The 14,869-nt window shown below is 38.4% G+C and overlaps 1 protein-coding gene across 1 annotated transcript in view; it reads left to right on the top strand.

The window, feature by feature from the left end:
- The first annotated feature begins 1,285 nt into the window (after positions 1-1,285).
- Positions 1,286-14,869, top strand: part of ATP8B4 (ATPase phospholipid transporting 8B4 (putative)) — a 256,394-nt gene continuing 242,810 nt past the window's right edge. Inside the window, exons 1-3 of the mRNA XM_004386306.2 lie at positions 1,286-1,400; positions 2,779-2,911; positions 3,102-3,170. Coding sequence (XP_004386363.2) covers positions 3,143-3,170 — 28 coding nt within the window. The 5' untranslated portion in view covers positions 1,286-1,400; positions 2,779-2,911; positions 3,102-3,142. The remainder of the gene's footprint in view (positions 1,401-2,778; positions 2,912-3,101; positions 3,171-14,869) is intronic.

Genomic DNA, 14,869 nt, shown 5'->3' with positions numbered 1-14,869 from the left:
ATAATAACTACATCTAATAAGCACCCTCATTATGTTCACTCTGCCCCAACATCCCATCTAGGCTGGTTCTGAGGGTGACAGAGCTTACATGCCCCGCTTATTGATGGTTATGTAACTAATTGGTGGAACAAGCAGAGGTCTAAGACCAGGGCTGTTTGACTTCAAGGAATGAGTCAACCACCACATCCTGCTGTGCCTTGAGTAGCTCAGTGGGCTGTTCTGTGGAGGCTTTTTGGTGAGTTAACCGTAATCAGTATGGGTCTTTTGTCCTGTAGAGCTTGGACTGTAATTCAATAGCAGATTAAAAGCAGATCTAACTTTCCGGAGCAGACTAATATTAGTTCAGAAGACTGATGATGTAAGATAAGAATGGCAATTTATTCATTTAAAATGTGCAGTTTAAGTATCAGGAGGACCAGAATGTTCACTTCAGCACGACTAGTGCATTGTTTCCCTGTAGGCAGGCTTCTGTGGGAAAGTGAATTATCGGCAGGTTGCTTGGCGAGTGGGAATTGGAGCAGGGGGAATTAGCTATAATAACTTAATTGTTGAGTGACCTCAGATCATTAAAGGGAATCTCCATTTTAATCCTTTGTTGAAAGCATGGTGCCAGCTGCACTCAGGTGTTCTCATTTTCACCCTAAGGAGAGACCTCCGTGTAAAATCATAATATGGCCAGGACTCCCTCATCCCCACACAGTTGCTCAAGTAGCATTTCCAACTTGGATGTCTTGTTATCACTTCAATCCCAAGGTGTGTGGAACCAAACTCCTTATTTTCCCTTACAAACTGGCACCTTCTTTTGACTAGGCCATTTCTTTCATAGAAGAATTATTTTCTGTGAGTAAGATTGAAAACTTAAACTTGAGATGTAAAGAAAATGAATTCTTCATGGAAGTATAACCTTCAATATTTTTTTAAAAAATTACTAACTGCATTTTAAAAGAAACTAATATATGTAGGGTCCTTGGCTATTATTTGTTACCTCTCTCTCTCTTCCTATTTTTCCTATACCTCTCTTTCTTATAAAAACCCACTAGAACTCTCACACAAGGAAACCACCATTTTAATCCCTTGCATAAGATGAAGCTAAGGGTAAGATAAAACCTATTCAGAAGGTTTCCTTTTTACCATTTCTCCTGCTTTGGAGTGATTTAAGAAAAGGGGGAATGTATTCATGCAAATATTGTTTGCTTTAGCACTTATAAACGGTTGAATTTCAAAATTCTGTATTTCGACTCCTAGAGTTAGATTTCACTTCAGCAAACCCTTTTCTCGTATCTGATTTTGTTTATTCTATTTCCTTAGACCTTCACTGATCCAAAAGTTCAACAAAGGATGACTTTTTCTTTATTCTGACACACTTTAGAAGTGAAGTGAGTGTCAGCTGGGATATTTTGGTGAGTTAATAAATGTACAAAAATAAAAGAACTAAATTTTACTTACTCAAAGTTAAACTATAATCTGCTACATACCCTCCACAAAATATTCCTGGATTGTCATTACTACAAAGAAATGGACTTGAAATGCCAATTGTTAATTTTTGGCTGTAATTTTATGTCTTAGAGAGTAAAAATATTTGGATTCATTTTGAAGTAGAGAATATTTTATACAAAAGCAAAAATAACTAAAATTAAATAATGGATTTATTTAATATCTTCAAATTAGAATATTTCAAAAACACTTCAGAAAGTGGTATTAGGGGAATTGAAAGTAATGGAATATCTTTATGATTTAAAAATAATTTTAGGAAGGATGTGGTATTGCTTTTGTTGGGTTGTCTAGGAGCTTTAAAAGTGAGAAGTGCTTTCAGAAAGAGCTAGAATGAGAGAGGGCAGAGGTTACATGGATAGTTTGTCTTTAGTTACCTTTATATTACACGAATATATTTAGGTTCATCTTTGTACTTGTTATCTGTTAATACCAATTTTTCAAACAAAATCTAGTAAACTAATAAGAAGGAAGGTAAGTTTGCCAGTGGCCAGTACTCTTATTAACCTTCTGAGAGACTGAATTTCTTTCTTCTGCCTGCATTCTCATTGCCATCTGTCAGAGTGCAGAGTCCCTTTTGCCATCTTGTGTAAAGAATTGTTCTTCCTTTCCCCTGTTCCAGGGACTCTGAGTCCATGAAAACAGAACATGTTGACTGAGTCTCCAGAGAGAATTTTCAAGCCCTAACAAGTTGGTTTAGAACTTGCTAATGAGCCTTTCCCCTCTGGCCAGATGGGGCCACCAGATACAGATGTCATAATCACAAAATTCATTCCTCCTCCTCTCTGTTGCCATCTTGTGTCTGTTGTTGTGACTGTTCTTTGGAACAAAGAAAGTCCTTCATGGATGAAAACTCACTTTTGTTCATGTTATTTTTCACAGGTAGGCCTTATCTCAAAAAATCTTCTTTGTGAATCTTCTTTTATAATTGTAGTGCTTCCTCATTGTCCCTCTCCTCCAAAGACACCCTCATTTTTCTCTTCTTTCTCATGCTCTTCAGTTTGCCTGCAAAGCTCTTCTTAATGCCAACTAAATTTTGCTCATCCTTTGAGGTTCTCCCTAAGCTGTAGTTTGAGGTACACAGCGGAATGAGGACCAGCAAGAGGAAGGGAGCAGACAAGAAAGCTGTAACTGCCACATCTTGGGAAGGCAGATCTAAGGCCTTTTGGCACATGAGGGTGGAGTCTGGGAAGGGATAGTTGCTCAAAAGGAAGTGTTTTGTAAAGTCTGGGTACCTTTGCTCCATTCCTCACAGGAAATGAGTATGTCATTCATTCTTTCATTCAGCAAATGTTTATCGAGCATCATCACTATGTGCCAGGCATTTGTTGGACATCGGAGATATAACTATGAGCCAGACAGATAAGATCCCTGCCTTAATGGACTTGGTGGTCTAATGAGAAGAGAGCCAATAAAATAGGCAAGTACATTCTAGAGTGACAGAGGCTTTCTGAATTGGGAAGTACAGGGCTCCATGGGAGTGGAATCTCTTATCGTATCAGTGACTTCCTAGTAATATGGATTTGACTAGGAAGAAGGCTAAAGGATAGAAATTTATGGTTAACGAGAATTTTAAAAATACTAATGCTGTGCACTTTTCCTGTGTCCAGGCCAACTGTTGAAGACTGCTGAAAAATAATCTGGTGCAAAAATGTTCTTCAGTAAAAAGAAATCCTCTGGTAAGTACAGAGTTCTTCAGATGACTCAAAGTGAATATATTTGTTTTAATTTTTATTTTCTTTTTTATGGAGGTTAAATTTTTGTACAATAAAATGCGCAGATATTAAGTACTCAGTTCAATAAGGTTTGACGGCTGTGTATACCTGTGTAACTACCACCCCAGAAAGTTCCCTTGTACCCTTTTCCAGTGAGACCCCTGTACCGTCACAGCCACCTTCTGACTTCTATCAGGTTAGTTTTGCCTGTTGTTGAAATTGATGTAAATGGAGCCACCCAGTATGTGTTCTGTAGTCTCTCTTCTTGTGCTCAGTGTAAGATTTTTGACATACCTCCATGTGGTTGTGTGCATCAGTAGTTTGGTCTTCATTTTTTATTTCAAAGCAATATTCCATTATACGAATATACTAAATTTAAAAAATGAATTCTACAATTTTATTTCATAACAGCAAGAAACACACTTTGTTGTTTTGTTTAAGTAACTGGTCTGTTGTTGTTAGTTGCAGTCAAGCTGATTCTGACTTATGGTGACCCCATGTGTGCAGAGTAGACTTGCTCTATAGAGTAAGGCTCTGACCTTTCAGAAGCAGATGGCCAGGCCTGTCTTCCCAGAGCCTCTGGGTGGGTTCAAACCTTTCAGTTAACAGTCAAGAGCTTAGCAACTGGTGCCACTCAGGGAACCCTAGTAATTGGTCTAGCAGAACATTATTAATAATATTACAGTTTTAAAGTATGGTGCCTCAACCAGAGAATATTGATCTTCTCTTTTGTCTCCAGTTAGTCAGACAATTAAGTAGTTTTTCCTTCAATAGACAAGTACCCAACTTGTTACTGCTATTTTCTTTATTTTGGACCATAGGTTCTTTAGAGACTAAAGGCTAGATTAGAATATATCTAATGTCCTGTCCCTCATTCTAATAACACCCCTAACAGGTGGTTAGCCTACCTAGACAGGTCATTATTTCTTGATGCACTCCGTTCCCTTGTTGGACACTTACTCATTGCAACATTCAGCCTCATCACGAGCTGAAATCTGTCCCAATGTAGTTTCCGCTGATAGGCGATTAGTTATGCTCTCTGGGGCAATACTTTCATTTTCCCAATGCCAGCCTATGAGACTAGAATTATTATCATCATTTTTTTCTTTTTCAAATCAAATGCTTTATTTATACTCAAATCTCTGGTATTATATCAATAGTGTAAACATAAGGCTAACTAGATTTAATAGGGACAGTTTTCCAAGAGGACTGAGTTTTGCAGAGTTTTGATATGTTAAGACCATGATCTAAGATCCAGATCTCACTCTTTTAAAGCAATTCCTTATATGTATGAATGTATATGTGTAAAATAGGCAATTTTGCATAAATAAGAATAAGAAAGCAGAAGTCACAGTAATCCTGCGATCTGGAGATCACCGCTGAGGCTGCCCTGTTGCACAACTCTAGAGAGCACAGTGACCACTATTAACGTATCTGTGCATATTCATCCAAGTACATATTCCCAAATGTTTATATGTTATCTGTGTATATTCATCCAAGTACATATTCCCAAATGTCTACACATTATCTGTGTACATTCATCCAAGTATATATTCCCTAATGTGTATGCATTGTCTGTGTATATTCATCCAAGTACACATTCCCAAATATAACTGGCCTGTACATTATTTTCAAATGTGCTTTTTAGGTTTACTATACTCATAGATACTTTTCATGTCTTTAGACATTTCTCTATAACATTATTCTTTTTTATATTCCCCCCAAGTTTTTATTTTAGAATGTTAGAATTTTATGGAAAAGTTTAAAAAATGATCACCTATATACCCTTCATCTAAGTTCTACAATTGTTAACATTTTGCTGCATTTGTGTTGTCTTCTCTTTATCTCTCTTTCTAAACCCAGACACACACACACATTTTATTGTCATTGAACCATTTGAAAGTAAATTTGTAGACATCGTGACACTTACCCCTAAATACTTCAGCTTGCATCACCTAAGAATAAGGCTGTTCTCCTGCATAAACACAATGCCATCACCACACTCGAGAAATATAACATTGATACAATAATAATTACATATTACAGTTTGCCCAATTGCCCCCAAAATATCTTTCCTTGCTGGTTTTTATTTTTGGTACAGTATCCAATCTGTGTTCACACATTGTGTTTGCTTTCTAATCTCCTTACTTGCTTTTACATCTAGACTAGTTTTTTAAATTACTATATTGAATTTTTGGAAAAGCTCAGTGCAGTCATTTTGTAGAATAGCCTGCTCTAGATTAGTTTAATTGATTCCTCCTACACAGATTTGGACAAACATTTTTGGTACAAATACTATTTAGATAATATTTGTTTTTTTTAGTGGGCAATTAATTAATTGGTTAATTGACAATTTTATGATAAGGAATGCAACTTGCTGGTCCTCCTTATACAGAATACATAATTTGCAGACAAATATTCATTGCTGGATAATGATGCTAAATGTTTTGATCACACAGCCATGTCTGAACCTGCTTCCTAATAGTGACTGGAAGAGGAAGCACAGGCCAGTCCCTTCCTCTGGACTTGTTATAATGACCACGTAACTCAAGGGACTGACACTTGTGTCATTATCATTTGTATCATCATGATCAGTAATAATGACTCTTCAGTCATACCAGTTCCTGTAGCTCTGGCAATAGACTGAGGAGCTTTTTTAACCTATAATATTCATTCATTAATTCTATCATCAACACACATTTTTGATTGTCTATGAGCACCTCTGATAGGTCCAGGGGCCCTGGTGGCATAGTAGTTAAGAGCTTGTCACCTAACCAAAAGGTTGACAGTTCGACTCCACCAGCAGATCCTTGGAAACCCTATGGGGCAGTTCTACTCTGTCTTTATAGGGTCACTATGAGTTAGAATCGACTCATTGGCAAAGGGTTTGGTTTGGTTTGTTTTATGATAGGTCCCTGGGTGGTGCAAAAGGTTTGCTCTCAGCTACTAAACTAAAGTTTGGATGTTTGAACCCACACAGTGGTGCCGCAGAATACAGACTTGGTGATCTGCTTCTGTAAAGAATAAAAAACCCAAAAAAAGCCAAACGCATTGCCAATAGTCAGTTCCAACTCATAGCAGCCCTATAGAACAGAGTAGAACTGCCCTACGGGGTTTCTAAGGCAGTAAATCTTTCCAGAAGCAGATTGCCACATCTTTCTCCCGAGGAGCAGGCTGGTGGGTTCAAACCTCTGACCTTTTGGTTAGCAGCCAAGGGCTTAACAACTGCAGCATTAGAGCTCCTCCCTGTGAAGATTGAAGTGGAGAAAACCCGATGGAGCAGTTCTACTACGTAACACATGGGGTTGCCACGAATCAGAATTGACTCGACAGGAATGGATTTTTTTCTGTTTTATGATATGCTAGGTAGCGCTACCTGAGAGATTTTCTGTCTCTTCAAGTAGCTTTTAACCATTCAATAAAATACATGTATCCTTACATAATTTTAAAACTTAAAGTAACAATGCTAACTTTACATCACTTTACTAAACATCACAACAAGTGACGTATTTGCTAGAGGATCAGAGATTTGAGACCTTCCAATCAGCTTTCTTTTCGTCAAAAATGAAATAGAATGCATAAAGATTGATATTCTAGGCATTAGTAAGCTGAAATGGATTGGTATTGGCCATTTTGAACTGGACAATGGTATGGTCTATTATGCTGGGAATGACAAATTAAAGAGGAATGGTGTCGCAATCATTGTCAAAAAAATATTTCAAAAACTATGCTAAAGTACAACGCAGTCAGTGATAGGACAAAATCCATACACCTACAAGGAAGACCAATTAGTATGACTATTATTCAAATTTACTCACCAATCACTAATGTCAAAGAAGAAGAAATTAAAGATTTTTACTAACTTCTGAAGTCTGAAATTGATCAAACATGCCATCAAGATGCATTGATAATTGCTCGTGATTGGAATTAGAAAGTTGGAAAGAAAGAAGGATCGGTAGTTGGAAATTATGGCCTTGATAATAGAAACTACGCTGGAGATTGCATGATAGAATTTTGCAAGACAAATGACTTCTTCCTTGCAAATACCTTCTTTCAGCAACATAAACGGTGACTATACACAGTTCTTGTCTGATTCTTCCCACCCACCCCCCATAAACATATTAAAGCTTTCCCTTGTGGAGTAATGAGTGCCGCCTCCGCAGCCTCCACATATTGGGATCAAGGACGTCCTTTGCTAGTTTAAAGAAAACCCGCAATTACCCACATTTTCTGCTTCCCATATTACCAAACTATATGAGATCTGAATTAGGTATTTTACCTGTGAACAACTCTCTTCCTTGTTGCTTTGTACAACAGCACGTGTAAGCTTTAATAAGGTTTGTCTTTGGGCCTCCCATACAAGCTATACAGAAAAGGTGAATAACAAAGAACAAACGGGAAATAGACTGTAATCATAATGTTTTAAATATTTGAATTACTTAGCTGGAGTTTTCCATATCTTAAAGAATGTGGAATTTTATGTGAATATGGAGATAGTAAAGAATAAAATATATCTGAGAGAAGATTATTATTTTCCCGTGTCACCCATGGCTGGCTTGTTATATTTTCGCAAACATCCTCAATGGCCCAAGCTTCCTAATGATGTTGTGAACCTATATATAAAGTGGTTAAGAGCTTGGCTGCTAACCAAAAGGTCAGCAGTTCGAATCCACCAGCCCTTCCTTGGAAACCCTACAGGGCAGTTCTACTCTGCCCTATAAGGTCTCTATGAGTCGGAATAGACTGGACACAACAGGTTTTGTTTGCATCTTTACTAAATGTTGCGGATATTAAAGATATTTCAATGAGGTAAAATATCCCCTCTGCGTAATTTTTTCCCCTGACCTCTCCAAGCTGATTGTTACTGTTGTTTTTGTGAGGTGCCATTAGACTCATAGCCACCCTATGTACAACAGAGGAAACACTGCCATGTCCTGCACCATCCTCACAATCATTGCTATGTTTCAGCCCATTGTTGCAGACACTGTGTCAATCCATCTCATTGAAGGTCTTCCTTTTTTTTTCACCTACCCTTTACTTTACCAAGCAAGATGTCCTTCTCCAAGGACTGGACCCTCCTGATAACATATCCAAAGTACATGAGACGAAATCTTGCCATCCTCACTTGCAAGGAGCACTCTGGCTGTACTTCTTCCAAGACAGACTTGGTCCTACTTTGGTAGTTCATGGTATATTCTGTATTATTTATCAACAACATAATTCAAAGGCATCAATTCTTCTTCAGTTCTCCTTATTCACCATCCAGCTTTTGCATGCATATGAGGTGATTGTAAATACCATGGCTTGGGTCAGATGCACCTTAGTCCTCAAAGAGATATCTTTGCTTTTTAACCCTGTAAAGAGATATTTTGCAGCAGATTTTCCCCATGCAATACGTCCTTTGATTTTTTTGACCACTGCTTCCATGGGCATTGATTGTGGATCCAAGTAAAATGAAATCCTTGACAAATTCAATATTTTCTCAATTTATCATGATGTTACTTTTTGGTCCAGTTGTGAGGATTTTTGTTTTCTTTATGTTGAGGTGTAATCCATACTGAAAGCTGTATGTAGTCTTTGCTCTTCATGACTGAGTGCTTCAAGTCCTCTTAGCTTTCAGCAAGTGAGGTTGTGTCATCTGCATAATGCAGGTTGTTAATGAGTCTTCCTCCAATCCTGATGCCCCGTTCTTCTTCATTAGTCCAGCTCCTCAGAGTATTTTCTCAGCATACAGATTGAATAAGTATGGTGAAGGGATACAACCCTGACACACACTTTTCATGATATTAAACCAGACAGTATCCTTTGTTCTGTTAGAATGACTGCCTCTTGGTCTATGTACTGATTCCATATGAGCACAATTAAACGTTCTGGAATTCCCATTCTTCACAACTGTATCCATAATTTTTTATGATCCACATAGTCCAGTGCCTTTGCATAGTCAATAAAACACAGGTAAACATCTTTCTGGTATTCTCTGCTTTCAGCCAAGATCCGTCTGACATAAGCAATGATATCTCTCACTCCATGTCCTCCTCTGAATCCGGTTAGAATTTCTGGCAGTTCCCTGTTGATGTACTGTTGTAAATGTTTTTGAATTATCTTCGCAAAATTTTACTTGCATGTGATATTAATGATATTGTTCAATAATTTCCACATTCTTTGTATCAGCTTTCTTGGGAATGACACAAATATGTATTTCTTCCAGTTGGTTGGCCAGGTAGCTGTCTTCCAAATTTCTTGGCATAGAGGAGTGAACACCTCCAGCGCTGCATCTGTTTGTTGAAACATCTCAGTTGGTATTCCATCAATTCCTGGAGTCATTCCCTTCAGTGCTGCTTGGACTTCTTCCTTCAGTACCATTGGTTTTTGATCATATGCTATCTCCTAAAATGGTTGAATGTCAACCTATTATTTTTGGTACAGTGACTCTGTGTATTCCTTCCATCTTCTTTTGATGCTTCCTGCATTGTTCAATATTTTGCCCATAGAATCCTTCAATATTGCAACTCAAGGCTTGAATTTTTTCTTCAGTTCTTTCTGCTTGAGAAATGCAAAGCATGATCTTCCCTTATGGTTTTCTAACTCCAGGTCTTTGCACATTTCATTATAATACTTTGTCTTCTTGAGCTGCCCTTTGAATTCTTCTGTTCATCTCTTTTACTTCATCATTTATCCCATTTGCTTTAGCTACCCTATGTTCAAGAGCAAGTTTCAGAGTCTCTTCTGACATTCATTTTGGTCTTTTCTTTCTTTCCTCTCTTTTTAATGAGCTTTTGCTTTCTACATGTATGATGTCCTTAATGTCATCCCATGACTTGTCTGGTCTTTGGTCATTAGTGTTCAATGTGTGAAATCTATTCTTGAGATGGTCTCCAAATTCAGGTGGGATATACTCACAGTCCTACTTTGGCTCTTGAGGACTTGCTTTAATTTCCTCCATCTTCAACCTGAACTTGCATATGAACAATGGATGGTCTGTTCCACAGTTAGCTCCTGGCCTTGTTCTGACTGATGATATTGAGTTTTCCATCATCTCTCTCCACGGATGTAAGTCTGTTTGATTCCTGTGTATTCCATCTGGTGAGGTCCACGTGTATAGTCGCCGTTTACGTTGTTGAAAAAAGGTATTTGCAATGAAGAAGTCACTGGTCTTGCAAAATTCTATCATACGATCTCCAGCGTCATTTCTATCACCGAGGACATAATTTCCAACTACTGATCCTTCTTCTTTGTATCCAACTTTCTAATGCCAATCGCCAGTAATTATCAATGCATCTTAATTGTATATTTGAACAATTTCAGACTTCAGAAGTTGGTAAAAATCTTTAATTTCTTCATCTTTGGCATTAGTGGTTGGTGGGCATATTTGAATAATAGTTGTATTAACCGGTCATCCTTGTAGGCAGATAGATATTATCATATCACTGGCAGAGTTCTACTTCAGGATAGATCTTGAAATGTTCTTTTTGACAATGAATGCAACATTGTTCCTCTTCAATTTGTCATTCCCGGCATAGTAGATCATATAATTGTCTGATTCAAAATGGCCAAATACCAGTCCATTTCAGCTCTCTAATGCCTGGGATATCGATCTTTATGATTTCCATTTCATTTTTGATGACTTTCAATTTCCGAGATTCATACTTCTTACATTCCACTGATTATTAAGATTATTCTGATAATGGATGTTTGCAGCTGTTTCTTCCCTTTTGAGTTTCTTCCCACATCAGCACATGAATGTCCCAAAAGCTTTACTCCATCCATATCATTAAGGTCGACTCTACTTTGAGGAAACAGCTCTTCACCAGTTGTATTTTGAGTGCCTTCCAACCTGAGGGGCTCATCTTCTGGCACTATATTAGACAATGTTCCATTGTTATTTATAAGGTTTTCACTGGCCAAGTTTTTTAGAAGTAGATTGCCAGATTCTTCTCCCTAGTCTGTCTTAGTCTGGAAGCTCCTCTGAAACCTGTCCACCATGGATGACCCTGCTGATATTTGAAATACTGGTGGCATAGCTTCCAGCATCACACAGCACACAAGCCATCACAGTACAACAAACTGCCAGACTAGTGGTGGTTTTTCTAGCATGTTGTTGTTAGTTGCCATCGAGTTGGCTCCAACCCATAGCAACCCCATGTACAACAGAACAAAACACTGGCTGCTCCTGAGCCATCCTCACAATCGTTGTTATGCTTGAGCCCATTGTTGCAGCTACTGTGTCAATCCATCTCACAGAAGGTCTTCCTCTTTTTCGCTGACCCTTTACTTTACCAAGCATGATGTCCTTCTCCAGGAACTAGTCCCTCCTTATAATATGCCCAAAGTATGTGAGAGGAAGTCTCGCCATCCTTGCTTCTAAGGAGCTTTCTGGCTATAGTTCTTCCAAGACAGATTAGTTTGTTCTTCTGGCAGTCCATGGTGTATTCAATATTCTTTGCCAACACCATAATTCTAAGGCATCAGTTCCTCTTCAATCTTTCTTATTCATTCTTCTAACATAGTTAATTAAAATAAGTTTTTAAAATTACTGCTAGTTTTAAAAGTTTTTTTCACCTTCACAACTTGATAATGTCATATAAAATGTTAGAATTGTTGACAGCCTTGGGGAAACTTCCATCGTGCTTCTTTTCATATATGAGCTAATACAGATGGATTTGCTATTTGTAGTTATTCTCCAAATAGGTTTGTGCTCTATAAACACAGGAATTCTAATAAATTTTATTTTACGCAATCCCCATCAAAAAATATATAGTATGCCTATTATACTCAATATTGAGTATATGTTTAATACTCCTGATTGGAGATAAATTCTATTTTTACTAGAAGCTGATGAAAATTAAATCTTCCACATACAATTTTACTTGTCTAATGACTGGAAGAATTCTGTCTAGGCTAACTTCTGGCTCCGTATTTCTTACCTTCTGTCTCCTTCTGTCTCCATGATCTACACACCAGGGCTTCAGACTGGTTCATTCTGGTCCAAACCCCTGCTAAGAATTTGCATTTCTAACAAGTTCTCTGCTGAGAATTTGCATTTCTAATAAGTTCCCAGGAAGTTATACATAAGAATCACATGGGAATCTTGTTAAAATGTATATTCTGATTCAATATATCTGGGGTGGAAATGCAAATTATCAGCAGGGAACTTGTTAGAACTGCAAATTCTCAGCAGGGGATTGAACCTGAACAAATACGTTCAAAGCCCTGCCACAAACTTGCAGTACCAGGTTCTGTAGTACGTGGTCATGTTGCCATATGACCTTAAGCTCTGTACCTCCTTGTCACAACAGTGGCTGAATCCACAGTGGTAGGAGGATTTCTGAGAGCCGTTCCTACTCTGGGGTGGCCACCAATAACTTAATTCTATACAGAACCAGCAATGAATCATATAAATATATTCCACTAAAGACAAACTCATTGTATCTTCAACCTGACTTCCCCTTATCTGGATTTCAGTGCCATCTGACATGAGTAGAAGTAGAATGAGACAATGGTCTTAGTCCATTGTGGTTAGAATATTTGACTTTTGCAAATTGAAAAAAAAAAACAAAAAGATCGCCTAAACACATTTCTAGCACTACTCTCAGTGCCTTGGAATGGAATGAGCAAGTGAGGTGAGCAGAAACTTAAGGTTTATGAGCTTCAGGGTCCACGTGTGTGCTTGGCAGTGATATGAGGTCAAAGAGGTTAACAGGGTGGATGTGTGAAGATCAAGCAGGAACTCAAAGGCCTGTGTAATACTGGCTTCTTTTTTGAGATGGAGAGCCATTGGATAGTTTTGAGTAGAGGAGTGAGATGATTTTAAAAGAACCACTCTGGCTGCTCTGTTGAGAATAGACTGTAGGGGGCAAGGACAGAAGTAGGGAGACCAGTGGAGAGGGCAGTTATTGCAGTAGCCTAGGTGAGAGGTAATGGTAGCTCTCAAGAGTAAGGGCAAAGGAGTTGGTGAGAAGTGGCCAGATTCTGAATATACTCCAACTTTCTTTTCTACCCCCACCGATAAAAACCCAAAATACCCAGTTGCATGAAGTTGATTCAAACACATGGTGACCTCAAGTGTATCAGAGCAGAACTGTGCTCCTTAGGGTTTTCAGTGGCTGCAAGTAGATTGCCAGGTCTTTCTTCCAAGGTGTCTTTGGGTGAACTCAAACCCCTAACCTTTTGGTTAGTAGCGGAGTGTGTTAACCGTTTATACCACCCAGGGACTCCAAACTCATAGCAAAACAACCCATTGTAGTCCACAATTTGTGTACAGCTACATAATTCCCTTCTGAGCTGCCTGGGACAGGTGGGGATGACAGATCACCCATCTGGACTTGGCTTTTTTTTTTTCTCTGATTTCCCAGGCACGCTGAGCCTTTCCTTTGCTGCTTTGCTGCACAGGAATTTGTGGATATATCTACTCTTGGAAGGCAATCACTGTCTTATTTGTTTTTGATTTTCCTTCATCGTCTAGAATAGAGCTTTGCTCAAAAGAACTCAAAAAATATTTCCAGAAAAAATCACTTTCTTTTGGCTCCAGCACACAGATTCAGGGAGCTGATCCACAGAAACCAGTATGTTCTAAAGAAACTCAATTTATAACCTCTTACATCTCCTATAACCTCTTACATCTCCAAATGACAAACACAAGATTTGAAAATCATAGCTTCCAGTGTGACTCCTGAGGTTTCAAGCAGATAGTAGACCTCCTCAGATTTTCTTCTCATATGCCTTTCTTTTCCACTGGGTTCTTTTCTCTCACTTTGTAATAGGTGGCTTGTTTTCCCTTGAGTGGCCAGAATGTGTCGCAGTACAGAAAATAAATTAAACATTCTCCAGCTTCTTCTAGGGTCTTGTGATCTTTGGGGCAGATCCTCATTTTTTTTTTCCTTTTCAAATGGGGATGCTGTAGAGAAAAAGATATGACTATTTTCCATCTTTACAGAAATACAGAAAGCATTCTGACTCATCCGTAAAAATGCAATTTTTTTGCTGTAGATAATCAAATTGTAAAAGAATATAGATACAAAATCACAAATTAGAACTGGGCACATATAAGAAGGATTCCAAAGAAGGCAGTAAGTTTTGATCAGGGATTTGGGAGAGTGTTCTCAGGACAAGGCATGGACTTCTCAAATGCTCCAGGGAGAGGGCGAATGTGTCCTCCATGAAGTCCTCCAAGGAAAGCAGTCCTGGAGCAGAGACCCAGCATTGAAGGAATGAAATGTCAAAGGTCACAGGGCCACCAGTTATTAGGGTGAGGGTGTGTGATTTGGAGTATATCTTGGAGTACTGGATTTGATGAAAGAGGCCTCTTCTTCCTTTCCTGGAATGTGGACACACCCGCACACCAATTTCCTGTATTTCCTGGTCATTTCTGCACGGTATCATAAAACCAGTTGCCGTCAAGTCCATTCCGACTCATGTCAACCCAATGTGTGTCAGAATAGAACTGTACTCCATAGAGTTTTCAATGGCTGATTATTTGGAAGTAGATCGCCAGGCTTTTCTTTTGAGGTGCCTCTGGGTAGACTCCAACTTCCAACCTCTTGGTTAACAGCTGAGCCTGTTAACTGTTTGCACCACCCAGGGACTCTATACCATCATCATTTCTTTCTTTTTTTTATTATTTTATTTTTTTATGGTTGTAATTAAATGAAATTTACATTTCAAGT

The sequence above is a fragment of the Trichechus manatus genome, unplaced genomic scaffold, assembly GCF_000243295.1.
Source record: "Trichechus manatus latirostris isolate Lorelei unplaced genomic scaffold, TriManLat1.0 scaffold00161, whole genome shotgun sequence".
NCBI classification, from domain to species: Eukaryota; Metazoa; Chordata; class Mammalia; order Sirenia; family Trichechidae; genus Trichechus; species Trichechus manatus.
Note: the sequence above shows the minus strand (reverse complement) of the source record. Positions and strands in the feature narration are given on the sequence as shown.